The following is a 25,008-nucleotide window of genomic DNA, read 5'->3' as shown; positions in this document are numbered from 1 at the left end:
GTGATGGCATTGCATGTAGATCTGTATGTCTAGTCTATAGCTAAATTGCTCGAGCCGCTGTCGAGCGAGCGGATCTCATTTGACATCGAGCGTGCGCTGAAACATGTGCATGGCCAGGGATCGCAGTCCCTCGCTCACCAGCGGCACGTTGCGCGGAAAATCGCATTCCCTGGCAGGTAAACCGCACAGCTGCCGTCGCAGTCGCAAATCCTGACGAGCGCTAAGCGCCCGACTGCCGGGACCACAGACATTGCCCACAAGACGCAAACGTTCAGCTGCCGCGCTTCGCAAACCCATCTGGACGCAAGCCAACGGCTCCACATGCTCCGGATCGAGGAGTTCACGATAATCGTGCACAGGCGGCTTCTTGACAGCGGATGTTGCTGTGGTTGTGGTTGTCGATGTTGTTGTGGTTGCTGCCTCCATTTGCGGTTCGGTCTTGATCAATGCCAGCTGCTGTTGTTCCTTCTCCTGGCGCAACTGTTGACGCGCCTCGTCGAGCACACGACGCGCATACTCCGGCCCAGCCATCTCAAAGCTGATGCCCATGTCGAGCAGCACATGATGCGGTTGCCAGCGTTGTTTGGCCGATGTGTTGCGCTCGACGCCTTGCTGGGCGGCATGATCCGTGGCCTGCTTGCGTGTCTCCGCTATCAAGCCTTGCCAGTCAACACCCAAAGCATCGCCAATGCCTAGAAAAAGAGGGAGAGTGAAAAGTGTGTTGGAAATGTTTGTTTCGTTTACTTTTACCTTTGTGCCTGGCGTCTTCTTCGAGTTCGCCATCGGAGATCTCCTCAAAGTCGAGCACTTCGTCCACATCCTCGCTCTTGATGCACGCCTGCACAGCTGTCGCTGGAGTCAGTGCAGCAACAGTTGCTGTTGCGCCAGTTGTTGCCACTGCTGTTGGCGTTGGCGTTGTGGCTGTTGCTGTCTTCTCGGGCTCGCTTTTGATGTGCTCATCACTGTTGGACAACGCATCCGCGGACAGCTCTTGTGCCACCTCCAGCTGCAGCTCACACTTGGGCTTCACCTTGTCCGTTTTGTTGAGTATGTCATCGTCGCTGTCGCTAATCTCGCTCAGCTCTCCGTTCGTCTTGGGCTCCTGCTTCAGCTGCAGCTGCCGCAACGTGGCAGCGTCTGTTGCTGCCGCCGCATCTCCGGCACCCGTCTCGGAGGCGTTGCCAATGCTGCTGCTTGTGGTTGTGGGTTCGGGTGTGCCCGCAGAATCCTCGCTGGCATCCTCCTGCTTAATGCTCGTCGTCGCCAGCTTGCTCACCTGAGCTAGAATGCCCGGATTTGTGGTCGCATTCGCAGCACTTTGTGCAGCTGCCTTCGCTGCTGCAACCGCTGTTGTTGCCGCTGCCACAGCGCTGGCCTGAGCTGCCGCATTGCTTGGCTTCGCTTGGCCATGTTGTTGTTGCTGCTGCTGCTGTTGTTGTTGCTGCTGCTGTTGCTGCTGGTGTTGTTGATGTTGCGTCTGCTGCAACTGTGATGCGGCTCCCGCAGCTCCACCTCCGCCAGCTGCTGCTGCAGCGGCTGCTGTCGCTGACATGTGCGCATGCTGCTTCTTGAGGAAGCCACCGCCTCCTCCTCCTCCGCCATAAGGCAATCGCTTGTGTGGAAAGCCGCGCGAGCTGCCGTGATAGCCACCCGGAGGTTGCACGGGCAGCGTCATCAGCGGAGGCGGATGCGAGCGATAGCCACGCTCGCCATGCTCGTGATTGTGGGCAGCGCCTCCGCCACCGCCGCCACGTCGAAAGCCGCGTCCGGCGCCGCGTTCGCCACGCGGATGCACATGATGATGCGGCGACGAGTTGGCCGCATGATGTGCCACCGAACCGCTGTCGTTGCCAGCGTTCACATTACTCTGGACGCCGCCACGTCCAAAGCTGGGCTCATCATTGTCGCGCCAATCGTTGCTCGATTGCTGCCAGGGACGTGAGGGTTTCTCGCGTTGATCATGCTCCAGCCAGGCGGGCTCATTCTTAACACCATCACCTCCGCCTCCACCACCGCCGACGCCATCCTCACGCTCATCGGCATCCCAATCGGGTTCCGAGGCCGAGTGATGTTGCTGCTGCTGTTGTTGTTGCTGCTGCGCTGACTGCGCTGTCGGTGGCTTTGGTCCGCCGCCGCCACGCTTGGGACCGCCCACAAAGCCGCTGGCACGTCCTGGCGTTCCATTACCACTGCCATTGGCGCCGCCACCGGCGCTTGGACCGATGCCACCGCCACCGCCGACGCCGCCATTGTCCTCATCCCAGTCGCGTTCCCATTCGGCGCGATAATCGCCACGCGCTGGCAAACGTTCGCGTTCTCTTTCTCGCTCGCGTTCGCGATCACGCAAGATGCGCTCTCGCTCGTCGGCATAAAGCGCCACCTCGGCGTCCAGGTCGCGATAGTCGCGCATTTCGCGCGCATCGAGCCAAGCTTCGCGCTCCCGCGAGTAGCGTGCATCGAGATAGGCGCGTTTGTAGGCACTGTAAAAGATAAAGGCAGCAAGTGTTAGAAGTGTGTGGAAGAGAGAGAGAAAGAGAGTTTATCTTCAATATTTAAATTTACTCCAGAGTATTTCTTCTTTTAGTTAAGTTTAAACACCTTAGCTGGTACATACTTCAGAACATATAAAAGACAAATGATGTATTTATGATAAACAGAATTCGCAGTTCTTAAAAAGGTAACTTCTGAAACCATTTTGCTATTGCCATTTTCTTTTATGCACCTTAAGAAGCGCTATCAGCAAATTTCGTGTCTCTAGCTGTCAAAGCAGCAGAGTTCTAGATGATTAAAGAGACGGACAGACAGACAGCAGGATAGAGAATTTGCAGTGTGTGTCATTGGTGAAACTATTTTCTTTTAAGCATCTTAAAAATCACTGTCAGCAAATTTGGTGTCTCTAGCTGTCAAAGCAACAAAGTTCTACATGATTAAAGAGACGGACAGACAGACAGCAGGATAGAGCATTTGTAGTTACATATTTCGAAATGTGTTTTTGGTAAAACTATTTTCTTTTAAACATCTTAAAAATCACTGTCAGCAAATTAGGTGTCTCTAGCTGTCAAAGCAGCTGAGTTCTAGATGATTAAAGAGACGGACAGACAGACAGCAGGATACAGAATTTGTAGTTACATATTTCGAAATGTGTCATTGGTGAAACTATTTTCTTTTAAACATCTTAAGAAACGCTGTCAGCAAATTTGGTGTCTCTAGCTGTCAAACCAGTTGAGTTCTAGATGATTAAAGAGACGGACAGACAGACAGCCGGATGGAGAAATAAAGAAGTGACATATTTTGCATCTATCAAACGATTGTCTGTCATTTGACTGTTGATCATTTGACTTACCGCTCGCGCTCCTCCTCCGAGTAGATGTCGCGTGGATCGCGCATGCGCTGTGCATAGTGTTCGGGCAGCGGACTGAGCTCTCGACGCCTCTGGCCACCGTAGCGACGCATCTCGTCGATCAGCCCATGACGCTCCGCCTCCAAGAACTCCTGCTCCCGCTCATAGGCGTCCAGTTCGCGCTTGTCGCGCACATGTCGTCCGCCCACACGGTCCACCGTCTCCAGGGAGCGCTCGCGACTTCCGTATGGCTGCATGGCCATGTCCAGCTCACGCACACTGCCTCCAGCGACGCCATACGGTCCACCCTTCTTGCCACCGGCCACCGCTTCGTCTTCTTCGGCCTGGCGACGCATCTTCTCGCGAGCCAAACGCTCGCGTTCACGCTGTCGCTCCTGACAACGGGCCAGCGCCTCGGCGCGCTCTTTGTCGCGAGCCGCCTCGCGCTCAGCACGTTCGCGTTCACGCTCGCGGCGATCGCGTTCACGTTCGCGCAGCGACAGATCATCGTGCCGCTGCAGCTTGTGCTCGTGCTGACGCTGGCGCTCATGCTCGCGCTCCACACGCTCGACGCGTTCGCGTTCTCGCTCGCGTTCACGTTCACGCTCCATGCGCTCGCGTTCACGCTCACGCTCCAGCGACGGTGTACGTCCGCGTGTGCGCGTCTGTATGATGATCTTCTCGCGCGACATCAGCTGATGATGCAGCTGCCGTGCCGCGGGTCCGCCATTGCCGTTGGGACCCAGGCCACCGCCGCCAAGGCCACCGGAGAGGCCACCGGCGCCCGGGCTCTTCTGCCGCTTGCCCACCACATCCTGGTGAATGCGTATCTTCGTCGTTGTCGTGGTGCTGCTCGCTGCACCCGTTGGCGACCGGCTGCTGCCGCCCAACCGATGATGATCACGCTCCCGTTCGCGCTCTCGCTCGCGATGCACGCTGCGCAACTTTTCGCGCTCGCGTTCACGCTGCTCCTTGCTCTCGGCCCGCAAATGCTTGCGCTCTGCCAGCTTCTTGAGTTTGGCCTGCGTGGCTGGGGACAACGCTCGGTGGCCGTGGCCACTTAAGGCGGCTGCAGCGCGTTTCTTGAGACGCGCCTCCTTAAGTTTGCGCTTGAGATGATTGCGCTTGGCCACCAGCTTCTTTTGCACATGATCCCGATCGCGGTCACGCTCACGTTCGCGCTTGTCACGCTTCCGTCGCTCGTCGCCGGACGAGCTGCCCGCTCGCCGTGAACTCTTCTTTTTGCGATGATGCCGTTCGGCCGAACGTTGCTGCTGATGCGGATGACCGCCGTGGCCGTGGTGGGCCTCCCGTTCGCTGTCGGAGCTGCTGTACGAGCTGCTGCCGCTATCGGTGTCGGTGCTGGAGCTGTCGCTGCTGCTGTGCGCATGTCGCGACTTCTTATACCGACGCAATTGCTCTTTGGCCTTCTTCTCCATCTCCATTTACATGCATGCACCACACACACACTCACACTCACACACACACACTCACTTTGGTGTTTAATCCGCTATTCGCGCCTTTTTCTTGTCACTCAATTTACAATGTTTTAGCTGTTTATGTTTATGTTTATGTGGCGTCGTTTATTTTGCAATTATGTTGCTGCTACACACACAAGTGTGACCGCACCGCACAATCGCGCAATATACCAAAATATACACCGCGTCTGCAAGGCATGTTGTTCACAAATATACCATTGCTATATTTATATTCATTTGGATTTTCGTCTGAAAATATAACAAAAACATTTAAATAATTTGTTAAATATATCGGCGTTTAATGTGATTAATTTATTAATATTACAGGCATTTGTTTTTTGAACTGTATAGTTTACAGGCATAATTGACAGGGTTGCATAAGCCAATGCGAGGGCCGACGAAAAATATATAAATGTGAGCTTCATGCATACCATAAACTACTGTATAATGGAACATAATTTATTGATACTTATAAAAAAAAACCTGTAAATACATAAAACGAAATAGTTTCGGGCTGTACGGCTTTCTGCGTTGGAATCAGCTGGCACGCGTAGCTAGTTCAGCGACAGGTGAACGAAACATCTGTGCATTGCATTGCTGCAAAATTCCCCATAGATGGCGCTAACAACAGGTTCCTATTTGGCGCCACACAATTCAAATGAATACACAATTAGAACTTTGCAACAGTCCTTTAAATCCTTGGCTAATCACTAAATATATGATAATACATTGGAATAATTTATTGTACATCTGAACAGGCTTTTTGTTTGTCGTTTTGTCTGTTTTGTGCAATTGCGCTTTAAGCGTTTTTATAATGTTGTGTTAGTTCATGCCAAAAATAAAAATTCACGAAATTTAATTTATAAACAAATATATAGAGGGTAGGTAGTATAGGAATTACAACAGCAATACAGAATGAATGCGTACTACAATTTGCGTAGCTTTTCGGGTACAATTACTGGATTATCGCGACGTATTTCGCTGGCACCCAATTCGCGATAATCAAAGCTGCAATCATGGCGGTCGCTGTAACGATGAAAGGCGCAAAATGTGCCACCACAGCGACACGCAAATCCGCCGGTTAATCCAAATTTCTTGCCGCACTTGTCACAACCTTTTGGCTTCGGTGGCAGCTCCTCCGGTTGTTGTTCAGCTCCGTTTGCAGCGCCGCCAGCACTCGAGACGGCAGCTCCATTGTCTTCATCGGCAGCAACTGGTTGGACTTTGCTCTCGTCCTGATTATAATGACTGTTCACTGAAGCAATATCGGCCATCTGTTTGTCACTACCGTCGAGTATATCGTCAGCGTTGATTTGCGGGGAGGAGCTGCTATTGGCAGTTGTATCAATTTGGGTGGCTATCGCCGAGTCAATTTTGTCGATTGTACCATCCTTCGGTTTACCAAAATCGCGCATATTACTGTTTTCCATCTTTGCCGGTTATTTGTTTTCAGATTGGTTTTGTCAAAGCCTTCAGAGTCTTCAATTTGTTGAATTTTGTTGCCTAAGTCTACTGTGACTGATTACTGTTGCCGCCTTGAGATGCTAAACATTGTCAAATAGAAAAACAATGAAAAACAATCTTTTCGTAATCTATCGATAATCGATTATACTTACCACACTAACGAACATTGAACAGCAAGCAGCATCGATTATTTATTTTGACTTTACTTTTAAGCGTTGCCATTGATTATATCCAGCATATAGTGTCGATACCAATCGCCCACTGGAGTGCGCAGTATACATACAAACGCCTTGTAACACCAGTCGATGGCGTTGCCCGTCGAAGTGCGCCGAGCATGCGCATTGCAGCCGCCGATGACTGGCAAGGCTTGCTCCACATTGAAGCGATGTGGTCCACCGTAGGTCTGCACAATGCGCATGGTATTGAAGCCATCGTTATCCTCCCACAGCTGCAGCTGCGTCCAAAAGCAGTGCAGATAGCGTTGCACCCACAGCTCGTTCGCATACTCGAGCCGATCGAGTGTTCGTCTCTGTTCGGCTGTTAGCCGACCGCTGTGAGCGCATTCGTCACGTGCGCGCACTATAGCCAGCGATTGTGGCGACCTCGCGCGCAGTAGCGGCAGCAGTGTGAACTACAAAATTCAAAGTTCGATTAACTGAACTCAACTGCTGTTTATCGACCTATCGGTTTTGAACTGCATGTAATTTTTTTTTTATCTATGTGACAGCTTAATTTAGTTGTATATATACAATTTAATTGTTTTCGATAGTTGCATAAGCTGCAATTTATCTTAGCTTAACTGGTATAGAAAATAATGGTATAAATCGACTTACGAGTAACGTTAATACGAACTGACATTGTATTAATATCATCTCGGGTCCACAGATGAAGCTGCACTGAGACGAAAAAACATTGCAAATACTCAGAGATTTAAATTGAAAGCAACTATTAATTTAAAGACTGCACTTATCTCACTTGAGGATTAACTGGAGAGCAGGCAGCCCAGTATTCTCTATTCTACTCATATTGGACTGCTGCAATCAGTGGAGCGTGGCAGGAGGGAGGTTAATGTGACGTAAGCAAGGGGCATTTGGCACGTTAACGTAACGTGAATGAGAAGCCCAACAGCGATGCGATATCCATATCCAGTTGGGTAACCAAAGCGAATTCGATTGGCAGTCACAGCTGCTGCTCGTCATCTGTTTTATGTTAACACATAAGTCGCAAAGAGTGCGGTGTGCTGTATCTGTATCTGCCGTACATATACGATTATAGCCAGATAGATGTACGATCTACGATGTGTCTATGTGGATCATGTGCATATGGAACGCAGCGGCAGCATTTCATTTTTCCTAAGATTCCAACGTTCGCATTTTGGTTGCTTGTAAACAACTTTTTTTTCCTTTTTTGGTTTTTTGGTTTTGTGTGTTTCGACGCGATTTTCTCGATTATTTTTTGTGATCTTGCAAATGCCAAATTAAAAAAAAAAAGAAACAAGGAAAAGAAAAATCCATAACCCCCACTTCGATGCTCTCAGTGCCAGATCCAAGTTCACATCGAAAAGCAAATCAAATTGAATTCGATTCGACAGGCAACCGAAACGAGCGCAATAAAATTGATTGCGTTTAAGTGTATTAAAATCAAATAGAAATTTAGCAAATCTCCTCGGGTTCTCTATATACACTATATAGTCTGTTGATTGTAGACGGGCGCGGGAGGGGATCTGCCATCTGGACGTGATCATTGAGGGGCGATCGCTTGCAATCTCTTTGAAAATGTCCATGTCGCCCGCACATTTGACATTACGATAAACCAAGTTTGGCATGTACCAAGATCAGTCAGTCATACTATAATATGCCATCGATTGGATTAACCAGCAGAGAACACAAGATGCGGCAATGAATGATCGCGTCTTGCATGAAGGACGTCGACTTATTTGATCTACATATAATCATGAAGTTAAGGAAATAAAAATGGCCAAAAATCTCACAATAACTTGATGATCGTATCGTTCTAATTAGAATCCATTTGCATCGCATTCCTTTCTGTTGTTTTCCAGGAAGTCAAACCACCAAAGAATATAGATCTATATAAATAGTGTGGATAGATGAGTCAGGCAATTAGGCTAATGGCAATATTAGTTTGACATTATCAGTTGTCAGCGTTGACAGCTAAATGTGCAAACCAGGATTTTGATTTTACCATATTTCGAAATTATTAACTGACAATGACAAGGTATTGCAGGTATTGATGATGGCTTTGTCAGGCACTTTGGCTAATGCAAAATGCAATTGGACAATGTGGTAGAATGTCACTCAAGTTTGACAAGCGGCAGCGACAGGTGAGAGAGAGAGAAATATGTATTATATGTATAGAGGTGGTTGCACATTTGGTTGTATGCAACGGAACAGGAAAACATTTCGTTCAAAGTATTGCATTTAATTGCAAATTTATATGGCACACTAGTTGACTGCGGTGCGTATGAGTATGAATGGGAGGGGTTGACTGTGGGGCGGCGGGAGAAACGCTGCGGGGCAATGTGGGCATGTCAACTCAACGCCAAATTTGCCGCCATCAACTGACGCCGTCGTCGCCATCATGACAAAGTCGCGCAAATATTTTAATTGCAATTTTTTTCTCTCATATTTGTTGTTGTTGTTGTTGTCGGTGTTGTTGTTGTTGGTCGCCGTCGTGACCGTCGTTGGCGTTGGTCGCTTCGCATTTTGCTACCTTAAAATTATAAGTAAAATTAACAATTTTTAATTGACTCTGAAAATTAAAACAGCAGCATCGCTGCCGGCGAGCTCGGCATTCACAATTTTCAGCAAATTTTCATAGATATATGTTTATTTTTTTGTGTGCAATAAATTGCAAAATATTATTTTAGTATGCAGATGTTCGCTGCAAAGCGCTAGATCGACTACATTAAAATGTTATCTTTGTTACACTTGCTGTTTGAATCTGGTGTTCGTTACTTAGTTATCGAACGATCTCCTGCATAAATTACTTATCGATGACAATAATACTAAGCTTTCGTTATAGTTATCGAACGACCTCCAGCTAAAATTAGTCATCGATAACAATAATACCAAGACTGCGGCATAGACATAATTAGCACAACGAATAGATGTATTTGTTACTGTTAACAGGGTATGCTCAATTCGATCATTTTGCCATGAGAACACTCTCACTTGTTGTCTTTGGGCATTTACAGCAATTTGTTGCATTTTCGGCCCACGCGACGTGTTTTTGTATGTTGTGTGACACACACACACACACGCGCACCCATACATATGTATATACAGTCAGACATGCCAGTATTTTTTTTTGTAGTATTTCTTGTTGTTGTTATAGTATTTCTGCTACAGCGGAAGCGTTGGCCACATGACGTTAGGCCAGGTTGGCAAGTGGAGCGCTTTTTATTTGAAGATTGCCGTAATGCTGGGCTGGAGAGTGGGGGAGGGAATAGCGTCGAGATCTGTTGCGATATTAGGGCGACAATTTTTGACATGGACGATGACATAGCAATGGCGTCACATTCTCAATTGCCAACGGCGCGTAACGCAGGCGCGTGAAAAAGCGGCAACAAATAATGCAAGCATTTCATTTCGCAAGGTATTTTGCAATTCTTGAATTTTATTACATTATTATGAGAATGTTTGTTGTTGTTGTTGTGGTTGTTGTTGCCTACAATTCCTACAATTGCCATTAATAGTACACACACGAGTCGTCCGCTTGATTTGTTTTCATTTATTTCAATTTTATTAAATTAAAGTTGTTGTTGTTGCGGCGCTTTCGTTGGCAACGCGAATCTTTTACGTTGGCAACATTTTTCGCCAATTTATAGTCTACGATGCCTACTGAACCAAATAGTCAATGTGTCAAACCCGTCAGTATGGTGGGAAAGTGGGGGACAAAGGTGGAAGGGGGTGGTGGTGGTGCTGCATGAATAGTGCAAACAGGACATGTTGGCGGCATGGGCGTTAGTCAATTCGCAAGTTGTTTTTGTCTATCAAATATTGTTGGCATACTACTGGTAAATGAATGGGAAGGTGCACGTGATTTCCTATATGTACATGCAATTAAAAACATATGTACATATTTACATATATGTAAGTATGTATTTATATATTTATTCATTAGACCCAACTGTCAGCTAATTAAACTGTTTTGAAATGTTGCCGCATCTGCTATGCAAATGAATTTAAAATTAAGCTCATTTTGTTCATCGTTGAATGGTCAATTCGATAACAACTATGAACATTTTTATCGGAATTCAGCTTGAATGTTTGTGCGCATGTATAAGTGTGACATTGTTTGGCATGCATGCATTGATGTGAGTGTGTGTGTGTGCGTAAGTAACTCACGCACGTGTTGCTGCAGAGCAAAAGAGCAAGCGCGTCTGCCATATTTTTGTTGAGCATGCGCGACAGAGAAGCAGACAACTATTGAAGTTCATGTGCATGTGTGCTTACTACATACTTATAGCTGTCCCGTTCACACGTAAAACGGGCTGTCTGCTGCGAATGTTTCACAAAATTGTTGCATATTTATTGACTTAATTACTTGAATTAGTACGAAATTTGCAAATACCTAATAACAACAATAATAGATTATCTGGTCGATGCTATTTGCTTCCTGAGCGAGATGTCATGTCCGACGAGGCGGTCGGCCGTCGACAATCGGCGCATATTTCACATATTATTATGTGACGGACGAGACGATTAATTACGGATCGCATCGGGTACAACAATCGAGAAACAGCAAACAGCAGCAAGCCGAACAATTCGCAAGGAATGTCAGATGATTTAAGCTCTCGAATGTACATATGTACATACATTCATACATACATATGTACATCAACGGTACACACTTTTCCCCTCGATCTCTGGTTGCAGCAAGTGTTTCAGTCACCGTATCGCTCCATTCGGCATTTTTGGCGCAACTCCAGAAGACTGTCAAAATTGCACAAATCCGTGACGATGCCACCGGGGGTGAAAGGGCGGTGAAGTGCGGGGTTGGGGGGTAGTTGTACCGCCCGAACTCATTCGTCCATTCAACTGGGCGGGCAGCGCATTTGAGGCATTCAACCGCACGGGGCGCGCAAATGTTTGTTTTGCCTGCGAAGTGTGTAGTATAAATGTGTACACATGGATGTATGTATGTATGCATGTATGTACACATGTAGTGGTGCTACATGCTCTTCTGTAGGTACATCAATCCATCCAGCAATAGACATCTGCAGCCGTTGCTGTCAGCTATGTACGGTGGCATCGTTAATCTTGCCCGATCGTTGCGCTTAACACTTGTAATCCGCATTTGCCTGGCTGCCTGTTGAGTGTCTGATGATTGCCAAGCACCGTACCCCACCCCATCTCACCTCACCTCACCACACTACTCACCACGCTCCATCGTCTGACAGGAGCGTAGGTGTAGCTATAGCTGCACTTTCTCAACTATCGCCGTCTCTGTCGCTCTAATCCACACGCTATCCCTTACTTTGCCTCACCTGCTCTCAATGGCAACATTTCAAAGCGGTTTCAACTTGTTCGATTCTTAAAACTGTTTCGCGAAAGCAACTATATTAAATAGATATAAGTGATTCAACTGATTCTATGCATTGATTCTTAATTACTTAAACTTACATATATAGAACATAGATTCCATAGATTGTTTACTTTATATTCTTAAAAAAAAGTTCTTATTTTCATGTTCCACTTACATGTACTTAAAATTCAATATCAAACATTGTCATCTCGTTGTGAATGAAATATCTGAAATCAATTGTTGAAATTAATATTTGTCTTCTTAATATATGTAGAAAAGATTTTAAATAATTATTTTTGTATTTTTCTACATGAGGTGTTAACATTTAGAAAATAAATTCGAAATTCGAATGAAATGAATGAAACAAATTGTAATATAAATAAATAAATTACACACAGCTAATTTAATTATTTAATTAGTCTAGTCACATGTAAAATTATAATAATTTTAATCGAAAGTAATCTAGGCATATGATTATCGTACTGATCTTAATGATCATTATTAGCGTTATTAGCGATCTTCAATGATGGGAAAGAACTTTTCTTCGCATTGCCGCCGCAGCACGTTCGCCTCACCTCACCTCACCTCACCTCCCCCCGCCACGCCACGCCTCGCAACGTCGTCGTCGGGCAAGCAGCCGAAATGCCAAATGAATTTTCGGCTCTTGTGCGAAAACATTTTCCGACATTTTCCGACATAAAAATCATGTAAAACTGGAAAACGGCGACAGTTTGCAAACGGCAGCCGCGAAATACGCGCCAACCAAAAAAAAGAAAAGAAAAGAAAAGAAAAGAGAACTCAACAAAATTCCCCCAAAAAAGAAAACTTTTTAAGAATTTAAAGTGCGATTCCAAATTAATTGAAAATTTATTGAACTGACTTTTGAGACTGAATATTGAAACTGTGTTTTTTTTTTTTTCTTGTTATTGTTGTTTGTGAACTGTGAGTGTGAGTGTGTGTGTGTGAGTGTTCGTGTGTGTGTCTTTAAACACTCTCAAGGCTGTGCATAAAGTTCGATTCGTTTCGATTTGAAGTTGAAGCAAAATGATTTGCCCGAAGCGCACATCGGAGTTGCTGGATCTGCATCTGGCGCCGTTCAAGGACAAGGATCCCGCCTGGGAGGTGGGCGTCTCGAAGATTGCGGGACGCGGTGTGATGGCCACTCGACATCTGAAGCGGGGCGAGATCATCTTTCAGGATAGTCCGCTGTTGATTGGATTGGCTGCCCACGAGGAGGATTCGTTGAACTCGTGCAGCGTGTGCTTCAAAGTGCTGCCGGATACGAGATTCATGTGCCGCCAGGGATGCGGTTTGCCCGTCTGCAGTCTGTGCTCGAAGAAGAAACAGCACAAGTCCGATTGCGATATGTTCAAGTCGTGGGGCCCCAACGAACCGGATGTGGCCAATTCCGTGATCATTCGTTTGCTATGCGTTGCGCGTGCCATCAATTTGTCGAAAGATCAACGCGATTTAATCTATTGCCTGCAGGCCAATTTGGACAACAATCATCGCACCGAAGTCCGCAATGCGGCCAAATGCTTTAAGAATTTCCCCACCGACAAGAAGCTGGTGGAGATCATGAATCGCACCGTCGCCGTGTTGCGTACGAATGGCTTCGATAAGACAACGGACCGGACGACAGACAATCAGGAGTTCAACTATCGCGCCCTCTATCCCTTGTTTGGTGTGATGAATCACGATTGCATTCCCAATTCTTACTACACCTTCGATGAGAAGACCAACAATATGATCGTGCGTGCCGCTGTCGATATCCTCGAGGGCGAGGAGATAACCACAACCTATACGAAACTCTTCACCGGCAACATTGCGCGACATCTCTTCCTCAAGATGAAGAAGGGATTCACTTGCAAGTGTCCACGCTGCTCCGATTCAACGGTAAGAAAATAATTTTATCAATATGTTTCTTGATTTGCAGCAAACACTCAAACATAGGGAATAATTTATAATCTAGGGAATAATTTATAATCTTTAAGATTTTCAAGTTGAGAACTTGAAACATTTAAATTCAAGATCCATGTTTAGCTAACAAAAGAGTCAGAAACATTTAAAACAAGTGGGAATATTTTAATAGAATGCTGTAGTAGAAAATGTATTTTAAAAGTGGTAAGATTAGAAATTCTTTAATACGAAACGAGGCTAGTGAAATAATAAGATTTGATAAACAATATTGAATGAATTTTTAAAATGGAAATGTTTCTTCAAAACGAAGTGAAACGGATAAAATAATAATTTTCGATATTCAATATTGAATGTATTATAAATGCGGAAAGATTAGAAATTATATTATTTAACATTCAATATTAAATAAATTTAAAGAATGGAAAAGTTAGAAATTTTTTAAAACGAAGTCAAACGGATCAAATAATAATTTTTGTATTTTAAAAATGGAAAGATTAGAAATTCTTTAATGTGAAATCAAGCTGATATAAACAAAATTTTTGATATTCAATATTGAAAGAAATTATATTATTTAAAATTCAATATGGAAAAATGGAAAAGTTTGAAATTCTTTAAAACGAAGTCAACGGATAAAAGAATAATTTTTTATATTCAATATTAAATGTATTTTAAAAGTGGAACGATTAGAAATTTATTAATACGAAATCACAAATAAAATAATAATTTTTGATATGTAATTTTAGCTATTGATTAACATTATTGAAGACAAATAATTCTTATTGAAGAGGAAACAGTAAATTGTAGATGCAAAATAAATTTGGCAAGCGTTTAGTGTAGAAATGTTAAACTCAAAGTAAAATAAAGTTGGGAGTGTTTTAAAACAAATGATAATGAAATAAGAAAAGTGATTCAACTGAACTTTGGATTTCAAGATATGTAAAACATATTTTAATGGATCAAAAAGTAAGAATACAAAAAAAAAGTTAATAAATTTTGATTTTCGTCTCAAAAGTGCGGTAATAATATAAAAATCTTATTGTTAGAAAACACATCTCGATTTTAAGCCCATGGCTAACTGAGCTATGAACGAAAACTCTCAAATCTAGATAATAACTTAATAGGAATTTCGATGGATTACAGAATTTTGTGACCCAAATCCAGAAAATTTAAAATTTTTAATTTTTAGACTAATGTTCTTCGTTTTAAAAATTTGTTTTTAAAGAGGTCTTATTTGAAGAACACAATTTGTAAGTCGAATGTTCTTGGTTTTAGAACTTTGTCTCTTTTTAAGTATAGAAATAGAAATATTGCAAATGGAGCTACGAAATTTAAAAATAATTCCTTGGCAACTTTTGACTTTACAGAACTTAAGATTCTGGATGCTTCAGCTGAACAAATTGCTTATTTAAGAGGAGAGAGAGTATCCATCAGTCGAGTCGAGAAGCGGCCTCTGTGCAGTGTGCAACGATTTATGGGATCGTTTTGCTAGTTAAGACACAAATTGCAAATGCAACAATTACTTTTGCGGCACACTGTTTTGACTTTTGATTGAGTGTGGAGAGCGATCCCCAAAGACTGCGATCGCAATTGCGATTGCGATTGCGATTTCGATTGTGTGTGATTGCGAGAGATTTCAACAGAATATCTCATCTCAATCGATAGGCAATTGTGATGAAGATGTCGATTGATCCGAGCAGCTGTATAAACTACTTTACCACTTGTTCGACTACAAGTGTGTGTGTGTTTGTTTTGATAGTGTGCACATATCGAAAGTGAGGTAAATGGAATGAATTGGGCGATCTTATTTGCATGGAACTTACCATCCATCCATCAAAGACAACAATCTTCCATACCAACTACAAATGTAATTGTAGTTGTAGTTGTAGTTTAGTTATTTCACTTGAATTTTCTATTTTTTCTACCGACGGCTTTGTCTTTGTCGAGTCTTCGCTTCGAGCAGCACAAAACAATGAAAATGCACATTAAGGATTTCCTGTGCCCATCGCAGTTCATCCGGCAATTAAACACACAATGTTTTTGTTGCTGTTATTGTTATTTGCTGTTGATGATGTCGATGTTGATGTTGATGTTGTTGATGCTGCTGCTGCTGCTGATGTTGTTATTATTTTTGTTGGCCGTTGTGGCCATAAATTGCGCGCAGCTTCCAGGCGCAGCAGCAACAAGTGGCAAAAATTGCAAAACGCGCGCGCAAAAACAACACAAAAATATCAACAACAACAACAATAACAACAACAACACAACACAAATGTGAGTGTGTGTTTATTTTTAACAACAACGCACAGGCAATTCAATTAAATCACAAATAAATATGTATTTCGATACGCTTTCAACTTGCATAAATATCTCAAATAGAATTTCGCATGCCTCCAAAATCGGTATCTGTATCTGTATCTTTGCAGTCGTGCGTTTCAGGTTTAATATATTTCTATCGATTAATACTATCGATATTTTGAAAGTCAGTTTAAGTTAATTATAAGTATCAAAATAGTCGAAATCTTTGAATTATTACCTGATGATCGACAGTCATCAAAAACTGACTCTTTTCGCACTTCACTCGAAAGTCAATCGAACGTCCCTCGCCTTGCCCCGTTACTATCGATTAATACTATCGATATTTTGAAAGTCAGTTTAAGTTAATTATAAGTATAAACATAGTCGAAATCTTTGAGTTATTTCCTTTTCCAACTTCACTCAATCAAAAGTCCCTCGCCATGTTCCGTTACTATCCATTAATACTATCGATATTTTCAAAAAGGTCAGTTTAAGTAAATTACAAATGATCAAAGCTTTTTAAATATTATTTGTTTTTCCCATATTTTTTGTTTATTTGTCAAAATATCGGGCTTCGCGATTTTTTTCTTCATCTAAGTAAATATCTCAAAGACTGTATCTGTATCTCTTTACAGTCTTTTATCTCCCACAACTTTTAGAACGAAATAATTATAATCTGAAAGCTTAAAAAATGGTTTCATTTGGCACTTATCTCAATCGAAAGGCGTTTAAAATATAAAGTTGTACTATCGATTAATACTATCGATATTTTGAATATAGTCGAAACCCTTGAATTAATATCTGTTGTTACTCTTTGTTAAAGATATAAAGATAAGAATAACTTTGTGATTTTTTTCTTCATAACGAAAGTAAATATCTTAACTGGAATTTCGCGTGCCTCTAAAATCTGTATCGCTATATATATGCAGTCTTCCACCACTTTTAGATAGCTATATGATGATGATCGACAGTCATCAAAATTGCTCCCCTTTGGCATTTCGTTCAGCCACTGTGCTCAATCGAATGGCCCTCGCCTTGTCGCGCGCGTTTTATGACTTTTCATTTTTTTATTGGCATTTCTCAGATACACAGACATCTACAGCTACAGCTAGAGATCTTCTCTCTATATTTTTTTTTTCTTGGCCATGGTCAGAGAGATAGAAAGCGTGTGGTTTGATTTGACATTCGTTCTGTTTACTGTTGGCTCCTCGATATCATTAAAAGCTATTTAAGTGCCACCGAAATAATTGCCAGCATCTTCATCATGGCGCTTAAGTACATCATTTGTCAACAGGCAAACTGCTGTTTGCATGTGCCTTAGATTGCCTTAGATTTGGTGCCCAAAAAGGCTGCGTGGGTGCGAGAAAGGCCTCAAGTTCATCGTCGGTTCACTGAACTTGCAATTAAATGTTTTAGGGCCTCGCTAGAGATGAGTCACATGCTAAACTATCGAATGTGCTTGAAACTATCGCATTTGATGAATTAAAAAAGAAACCAACGCAACTTTAAAGGACTTTGAAACGACGCTTTAAATTATTCTGTCAAAAGTAAACGCCATGAATATATTTCATTTTGATGACAAATATTAATAATGTTTTTCATTATTAACTGCTTGCGGGAAAAATATAGACCTAATATAAATGGTATAATATTGTATTTATTTAAATTTAAATGTGAGTCAATTGTACAGTGTACAACAGATTTAACATATAAAGTGGCAGCACCGGAATGACAAGTGGGCAGCGTTATAGCCTTAAGTCAGACAGACATTAAAGTTCGAGAATTTGAGGCAATTGACAACACCGAGTGTCGACGCCAAAGTATTTATCGTGCACTTGCCAAGGCACATAAAATGTTCAGATGCATATAGTCGATATATGCGAATCAGTTGCTGGGAAAATAAACGCAACCATAATTCAAAGCATTGTACACAATTAATTTATTACTGTCGTACTTTTCGTTGAAATTTATGGCTTGCAAATTAGCCGAAATATTCCAAGATCTCGTCAGCTCAAAAAAAAAAAAAAACGGGGAAAAAAGGAACAAAAAAAATTGAACGAATTAAAGAAACGATGACGTGTCTAACCTTCGAAATGGGGGCAGCTAAAGCTTTTGAGATCTTTTCAAATCTCGTCGATCGGTTTTGGCATTTTTGGATATTTGTCAGATCTCGAAATGATCTCTCGCTCGCTCTCTTTCTCTCTCTCTCTCTCTCTCTCTCCCCTTGTCTCTCCATACAATTCGTTAATAAGAATCACCATGTTTTTTATGTGTCAATTTATTTATGATCTGCATAGAAACGTAAACGTGCATATACATATAAATTTGAGTTAGCTCTGATATACTTATAGATAGATGGACAGATATATATCTCTGTGGCGTATTTTTAGCGCATCTGTTCAAGCAGGAATGTTAGAAATTTGTTTGCCTTAGCGAACCATTTGAAGTGACTTCCAACTAATCCGTTTGAAATCTCTCACATTGTTGATTGCAGGAGAAAGGCGCCTTCATATCGGGTCTCTACTGTCGCGACACCAATTGCACGGGTCTCGTGGTCCCGGAGATAACGGGACTGCCGCATCCCAATTGGAATTGTTTGGTGTGCAAGCAGAAATCGACGCATGCTCAGATGATGAAGTCACAGGATTTCGCAAGCGGTGCCATCAATGCCAAGGCCAATTCGAATTCGTTGCGTACGCTGGTGCATTATTTGAACGAGAAGAGCGACAGCTTCATACCGAACAGCAATTATGTGGTCATCGATGCCAAGATGAGTGTCCTCAATCGCCTTGCCGTTGGTCGCGAGGATTGCAACGAGGATCTGGAGTCGAGTACGAAGTGGCGCTATTGTCGTGACATCACACAGGTCATGGACAAGCTGGGCTTGGGTGATTCGCTCTTGCGCACACAGCTCGAGACGGTGTTCCGCAAGGAGGAGGAGCGTCGGGCCAAAAAGCAACTGGAGCTCGCCGAGAAGCAGCGTCAACAGGCCGAACTCGAGGCGAAGGCAGCCGAGGCCGATAAATTGCTTGCCGCCTTGGCTGTCGAGGGCGATGGCGATGCAGCGACCGCTATTGCCCCAGAGCAGGCCTAAGGATCTGCTATCCTGCTCTGCTATCCTGCTGGGTGCTAATGCTCCCTCTTTTTCCCCCAATCCCAATCCCAGCCCCGACAGCAGTTCACTTCTCGTATTTTTTTTTTTGTGTTTGTTTTACGTCGTCTCGTATTTGTATTTATTTATTTATAATCAATTAAAATATATATACATACTCGTACATACTAAAACACTTTCGTCTCTTGTTTTCTTTTGAATTCGCATTTCTTTTAAATTGTTTTGTTTTGTTTTCTTTGCACCTTGGGAACGCCAGACACGCATTGCTTGCTGGCTTTAGCATCGATTTGTCAAAACGTTTTCTAATCCCAATGTCAGCGAAAGTTTCTTTATGAATATTGTGATAATTCTTAGTTCGCTATACCCTGCATACATTCCGAAAATGGGGTATATTTCGTGGATAGAAGGCATGTAACGCGTCGTAAAATGTGAAATTTCATGTATGAAATTTTACTATCGATTAATACTATCGATATGTTCTGCAAGTTGTAATTGGTTCTACACTATGGAATACTGATTTTTAGTAAATGTGAAAGAATGTTACAAATTGTATCAAAAGCTAAAGTCGGACTATCGATTAATACTATCGATATTTTCTGAGAGTTGTAATTGGTTTAACTGAATGGAAATGTTAGTTTAAGTATGTATATATAGAAGTCAATTAAAAAAGGGTGGAAACAGGAACTAAATTGCAACGATTTTATGTTTAAAAATCCTTCTATCGATAAAGTATGAATCATAGGTTGTGTATCCATATATAAAAGTAAATTAAAGACAGAAAAATAAGCACTTAACTAAACAAGAGTTAAGGTTTAAAATACTACTATCGATATTTTGGAAAAGTCAGTTTAAATAAATATACAAATCGTAGCAATGTTTAAATTATTAGTTGTTTTCCATATTTGTTGTTTAACGATAAAAATAGCGTTATTTCTTGAGTTTCCTTTTCAGAGTCAGTAAATGCTTTCAATTTCCACTTTAGTATTCAGATTTTAAAATATTTCTCATTTCTGAATATGAAGAGATTTCATCTTGCGCTATATATGTGCTGATATTCTCATGAGAACATATCAATTGCAGGGCATTTTCTCGTCGATAGTTCGTGAAAAGCGCAGTGTTTTTGCGAAAAAAAATGAGAAATTTTCAAGTTTTCTGAAATTCATTTCTCGCATTTAGATTTTCATTTGATTTGTTAACATTTGTTTTATTTGCCATAAAAAGTTGCAGGCCGTTAAAAAGTTGGCGGCCGCATCTATTTTCGGGTCGCCAGCGACGAGACGCCTGCGGCCAAAGAAGTCGACATCAACGACGACAACGACGACGACGGTGGCGGCCCCCGTTTATAATGCGGTATACTGTACTACTATACTATATTTATAACCCTGTGCATCATACACAATCTGCGGCTAAGCCAACCGACGACAACAACAACAATAATAACACACACGCACACCCACACAAAATACTACACACACACACAGAGTACACTTTGGTTGCAACGTGTAATAAATATTTGTTACGCTGCCTTAAATATTATTTTTGTTTTTAGTTCATCTTGCTCGACTAAATTGCCCATTAAAATGAAATTTCTTTTTGGCGAGAATTAAAATATGGGAATTACACGATTATTTTATGCTAAATCTGGCAGCTTTATGGCTAAATTACTTCGTAATCACATTAAGATCACACACAATATCCTTGAAGAAGATGCAATGATTAAAAGTTCAATAATGGAATGGGATTTCTGAAACGATTAAGATTAATATTGAAACAATAATACATTTAAGTATTACACCACACAAGCACTATAAATAATTAAACACTTTCGTACTTTAATTTTATAAGTTCTTCTTTAGATCACAATATCATGTATTGTGCCGACTTTCTTAACTTTAAAGTCGATAACAGTTCCGATATAACATTAATCAATATTTATATATTAAATGCTTATTACATTAAGGAATTTCCAAAATTAAGATTAAGCAATCAATCGAGTCATAAATTTAAATATAAAGAAGAATGGAACACAGTTTGTGCAGCGATACAAATTGGAATTTTAAAATAATTGAAACAATTAATAAAATTCCTTATTCCTTATTCTTATTGAATCGATGATTGAATGGAATTTTAAATGATGTTTAAGAAGAAAACTCGAAATGTTTAATTGTCTACAATATTGAATTGCAAAAACATTCCAAAGATAAGAGGTAGATAGTACATAAAACACACTATCACACATATAGAAGCGATTATATTTATAGCTCTCTCTTGTTGAACACGACTATTTACAGCCCATTGTAATAGATTTCGCCCTACATTACGCAGTGATAAAATGATAATGTTCGTACTTGAGCTGTCATATCAAAGCTCGTTGTGGATTAGTCTAGGTTAAGCGATGGCTTCTCATTAATCAACTGGCCGAAGAGCAATGTGAACCAATTTGCTCGGCCTTCCCCCTCAACACATTTGCTGTTTAGGCTAAAAGCAATTTGTGATTAGGCAGCATGTGCGACAATGTTGGCGGGCAGAAAACGGAGGACAGAGGACTGAGGACAGACATGCCTTAGAAGATGACGATGATGATCAGAATGTCGGTTGAGTTGTTGGTTGATGATCAAAAAGATTGGCGCGATGCGTGTACTACACACGTTGATAGATATTGTATCTATGAAGAGATCTAGATACATATAGTAATATAGATAGATAGATAGATAGATACACGCACACAATTCTAGATTGTGCAGATCGTCATTCTATATGTGGCATAATTTATTGCAATTTTTATTATAGTTTTATTTACGATTTCGAAGCTCTCAAATTTGTTTGGCGGCTGCTCTGATTTTCGTCCTGTTGTTGTTGATGTTATTGCTTTTGTTATAGCAAATATTTATGGCAGTTTATTGTTTTTTGGTGCCTGCGCAGATTTTGATGTGATTATAAGGCATATATCTCTTCGCATATTTTAATTGCCCACGGCAATATATTATAGTACTTCAAGAACTGTTGACACAATCTTTTCGTTTTTTTTTTTCTCGTTTTTTTTATGCATATTTGAGTCGCCTTTTTATGTGCTCGACTCATCGGCAATCGTATTTTGATTTTCAGCATGTATTTATTTATAAATATACCTACAGATTATAAAGGAACATTCCAATCCCCATCTCGAGACTAATGAAGCAACACAAATTTAGCACAAAATATTACAAATTGCAATGCCACTTTTTGTAAAAAAAAAAACAAAAACTGAGAAGTCTTTAAATTTGTGTACCCGTTACCCATTGGCTAGAAGGGTATTATAACTTTGTGCCTCCAGGAAACAGGCAAAAGGAGTTATCTCCAACACTGTAAAATATATATATTCTTGATCACCGTCCGTCTGACCGTCTGTCTGTCCGTTCGCATGAACAGCCAGATCTCAGAGACTATAGAATATAGAGCTATAATTTTTTTCGACAGCACTTTTTATGCTTGCACGTAAATAAAGTTTGTTTCATACTTTGCCACGCCCACCTTCGCTTGCGCAAATTGCTAAAATCGAGTAACAAGCGTAATTTTGAAGCTTGGAATTTAAGTACATATAATAATAGCTATAGTCCTTATGATTCCTGACAATTGGGTTGTGACCAGATACAAATTGTAGAAGTTAGTTAAGAAATACGCCTACCTACTACGGGCTTTATTGTGGTATATTGTGGACTCTATGATATATTTTGAACACTACGTCAATATACCAAATGCATATGATATATTTTAAGTATTTTTGGGGCATTTCCATTTCAGGTATATTTTTCACTTTATGGTATATTTTAATGTTTAAGTATACCAAAATACCAAGCATAGCTTATGATATATTTTCAGTATTTTTTTAAATTATTATAGTATCTCACAGTCGAGCACACTCGATTGTAGCTTTTTTTTAAACAGGTAATTTAAATAAACTTTTTTTTTTTTAATTAATTAATTTGCACGTCTTCAATCGGTAAACTTAACTGCCGACTACAATTTTAATTTAATAATAATAAATTGCTTGCTTATTTGGACAACGCCTTCCTCGTGAGCCAAAAGTAATGGCATACTTTGACAGCTAATAACGAGAAACAGATGGCGCCACTGAGCAGGTTATATGCTTTATTTAATTATGTGCTAAGCAATTAAAGCACAAATGATAATTAATGTGATGGTCTGCATTGTATAATTGCTGTGACATAGCGATCGATCGATCGATCGATCGACCGGCAAAAGGGGAAACGGAAATCATTGTTGAAATATTCATGAAGCGAAACATTTTGTTTATTATTGTTTGAATTTCTGTTGTAATTTATTTTCGACACGGTTGCATGCTAACTAATCGCAAGCGTTAAGTACGCGTACATATGTACATACATATGTATAATAATGAAATGCGCATTTTACGGTTTGATTTACTTCTCATGGCCGAACCGCATGTAATTTATGCCTTCTTAATGAACATGGCCAATACCAATACCAATACCACCGAGAAAGTGCCCATAAATTTTTGGCATTAGCTGCTGTTGCTGTTGCTGCTGCTGTTGTCGGTGGGTGGGCCACAATTTCACATTCCAGTGCAGTGTACTTAAAAACTGCAACGATCTCTGCATGATCTACATTAAATATGTATGTGTGCATACACATACATACATACATACATTGTTTGTCCTCTAAATTGACATTTGAAATGGGCAATTTTTCACATTAAGCTTTCAGTAGTGCTTCCTTCCGCTGGCATTCGAATTTTGGGTAATTCCGTAAATTATATTGCAAGTACAATTTGATTTTGAAAACGCATCAATAATCGGATTTATCTCAGCCACATTGTAAATGTAATAAAAACAAACTGTTCTTAGAATTTTGTCAAATGCATAATTTACGTTTTCTTTCTTGAAGAATTTGTAAGACTTGATCGTAAAAATTATTTTCTTGTGAAACAAAGTTGTTATGGCTACAATTTCTATAAAGTCACATATACACAATAGTTTTATAATATTTCACTCTCTACTCTGCGATTCTCCAATTGTTAATTTAACGAATTCAATTGAAATTTACTTTTTTTTTTGCTTATTAACAGCTTTAACTGAACAATTTAAATTAACTAGTGAATTGACAGCTCTCTTCTCGGAGATTCTCAAATTGTTGAAGTAAATAAATGACAGATCATTATGGCTGCTGCATTTCAAAATAACAAATGCACATGATATAATTTTCTAATACAATAACAAGTTGAAGACCTTTGCAGCCAGTTCTTTAGTAATAGTGTCAGTCTTAATTTTAAGAATAGCTAACCTTTATAAATAAATAAGACTTTGACTCAAAATATAAATAACTTGCGATCGTTATTGAATCAAATTAAATTTTGATTTGAATTAAACTTTAAATTAAAATCAATGTAAATTCAACAATCTGGTCACACTACTTTTGCAATTAAACGCTGCCAGACCAGCAGAGAATTTCTTCGTTAAATAGAAACAACTTGACGAATCTTTTCAAAATGATCTCTACGCTATTTGAACGAAAGATTGGCGCGCACTGCAAGCTCAAGCAAATGCATAGCAAAAGCTTTGAAGCATTGCAAAGCTTTGCGGCAATATCGATATTGCGATCATTTACGATCACAAATACAAATACTAAGAGTAGAGCAAATATTTTGCTCCGTATTTGTTTGCCTAGGGCTGGCTATGTGTATCTAATGTATGTGCGTGTGTGTGTGTGTGTGTGCATGTGTGCGTAGATAACCGTATATTAAATGCCGACGTCGACGTTGACGACGACGCCCAATCAACATCAACGTTTCCATAGTTTTCAACAAAGCGTTTCTAACGCAAAAATCATTTGGAATT

General features: G+C 41.0%; 4 protein-coding genes across 4 annotated transcripts; 1 reads left to right on the top strand and 3 right to left on the bottom strand.

Moving 5' to 3' along the window:
- Positions 1–28: 28 nt before the first annotated feature.
- LOC133847646 (fl(2)d-associated complex component) lies at positions 29–5,053 on the bottom strand. The gene is made up of 3 exons (XM_062282818.1): positions 3,344–5,053; positions 751–2,480; positions 29–692 (listed from the first exon to the last, which is right to left on the bottom strand). The coding sequence occupies exons 1-3, from the start codon at positions 4,783–4,785 to the stop codon at positions 76–78; spliced, it is 3,789 nt and encodes a 1,262-aa protein (XP_062138802.1). The 5' UTR covers positions 4,786–5,053; the 3' UTR covers positions 29–75.
- Positions 5,054–5,507: 454 nt separating this feature from the next.
- Positions 5,508–6,359, bottom strand: LOC133849385 (uncharacterized). Its single transcript, XM_062285429.1, has one exon. It carries the CDS (start codon positions 6,246–6,248, stop codon positions 5,745–5,747), a length of 504 nt encoding a protein of 167 aa, XP_062141413.1. The 5' UTR covers positions 6,249–6,359; the 3' UTR covers positions 5,508–5,744.
- LOC133849386 (uncharacterized) lies at positions 6,227–7,493 on the bottom strand. The gene is made up of 3 exons (XM_062285430.1): positions 7,116–7,493; positions 6,438–6,913; positions 6,227–6,362 (listed from the first exon to the last, which is right to left on the bottom strand). The coding sequence occupies exons 1-2, from the start codon at positions 7,152–7,154 to the stop codon at positions 6,491–6,493; spliced, it is 462 nt and encodes a 153-aa protein (XP_062141414.1). The 5' UTR covers positions 7,155–7,493; the 3' UTR covers positions 6,227–6,362; positions 6,438–6,490.
- A 5,071-nt stretch (positions 7,494–12,564) lies between these two features.
- Positions 12,565–19,328, top strand: LOC133848249 (SET domain-containing protein SmydA-8). Its single transcript, XM_062283742.1, has 2 exons — positions 12,565–13,725; positions 18,536–19,328. The coding sequence occupies exons 1-2, from the start codon at positions 12,874–12,876 to the stop codon at positions 19,133–19,135; spliced, it is 1,452 nt and encodes a 483-aa protein (XP_062139726.1). The 5' UTR covers positions 12,565–12,873; the 3' UTR covers positions 19,136–19,328.
- Positions 19,329–25,008: the final 5,680 nt, after the last annotated feature.

The sequence above is a fragment of the Drosophila sulfurigaster genome, chromosome X (assembly GCF_023558435.1).
Source record: "Drosophila sulfurigaster albostrigata strain 15112-1811.04 chromosome X, ASM2355843v2, whole genome shotgun sequence".
Taxonomy (NCBI): domain Eukaryota; kingdom Metazoa; phylum Arthropoda; class Insecta; order Diptera; family Drosophilidae; genus Drosophila; species Drosophila sulfurigaster.
This window is presented reverse-complemented; position numbering and strand designations above follow the sequence as displayed.

Excerpts from the sequence above, each read along its gene's own strand:
- LOC133847646 (XM_062282818.1), bottom strand. The coding sequence starts at position 4,785 with ATGGAGATGGAGAAGAAGGCCAAAGAGCAATTGCGTCGGTATAAGAAG. Across the intron at positions 2,481-3,343 it reads TCGGAGGAGGAGCGCGAGCG|TGCCTACAAACGCGCCTATC; the intron begins GTAAGTCAAATG and ends TATCTTTTACAG. Across the intron at positions 693-750 it reads AGAAGACGCCAGGCACAAAG|GCATTGGCGATGCTTTGGGT; the intron begins GTAAAAGTAAAC and ends CTCTTTTTCTAG.
- LOC133849385 (XM_062285429.1), bottom strand. The coding sequence starts at position 6,248 with ATGGAAAACAGTAATATGCGCGATTTTGGTAAACCGAAGGATGGTACA.
- LOC133849386 (XM_062285430.1), bottom strand. The coding sequence starts at position 7,154 with ATGATATTAATACAATGTCAGTTCGTATTAACGTTACTC. Across the intron at positions 6,914-7,115 it reads AGTTCGTATTAACGTTACTC|TTCACACTGCTGCCGCTACT; the intron begins GTAAGTCGATTT and ends TGAATTTTGTAG.
- LOC133848249 (XM_062283742.1), top strand. The coding sequence starts at position 12,874 with ATGATTTGCCCGAAGCGCACATCGGAGTTGCTGGATCTGCATCTGGCG. Across the intron at positions 13,726-18,535 it reads CACGCTGCTCCGATTCAACG|GAGAAAGGCGCCTTCATATC; the intron begins GTAAGAAAATAA and ends TGTTGATTGCAG.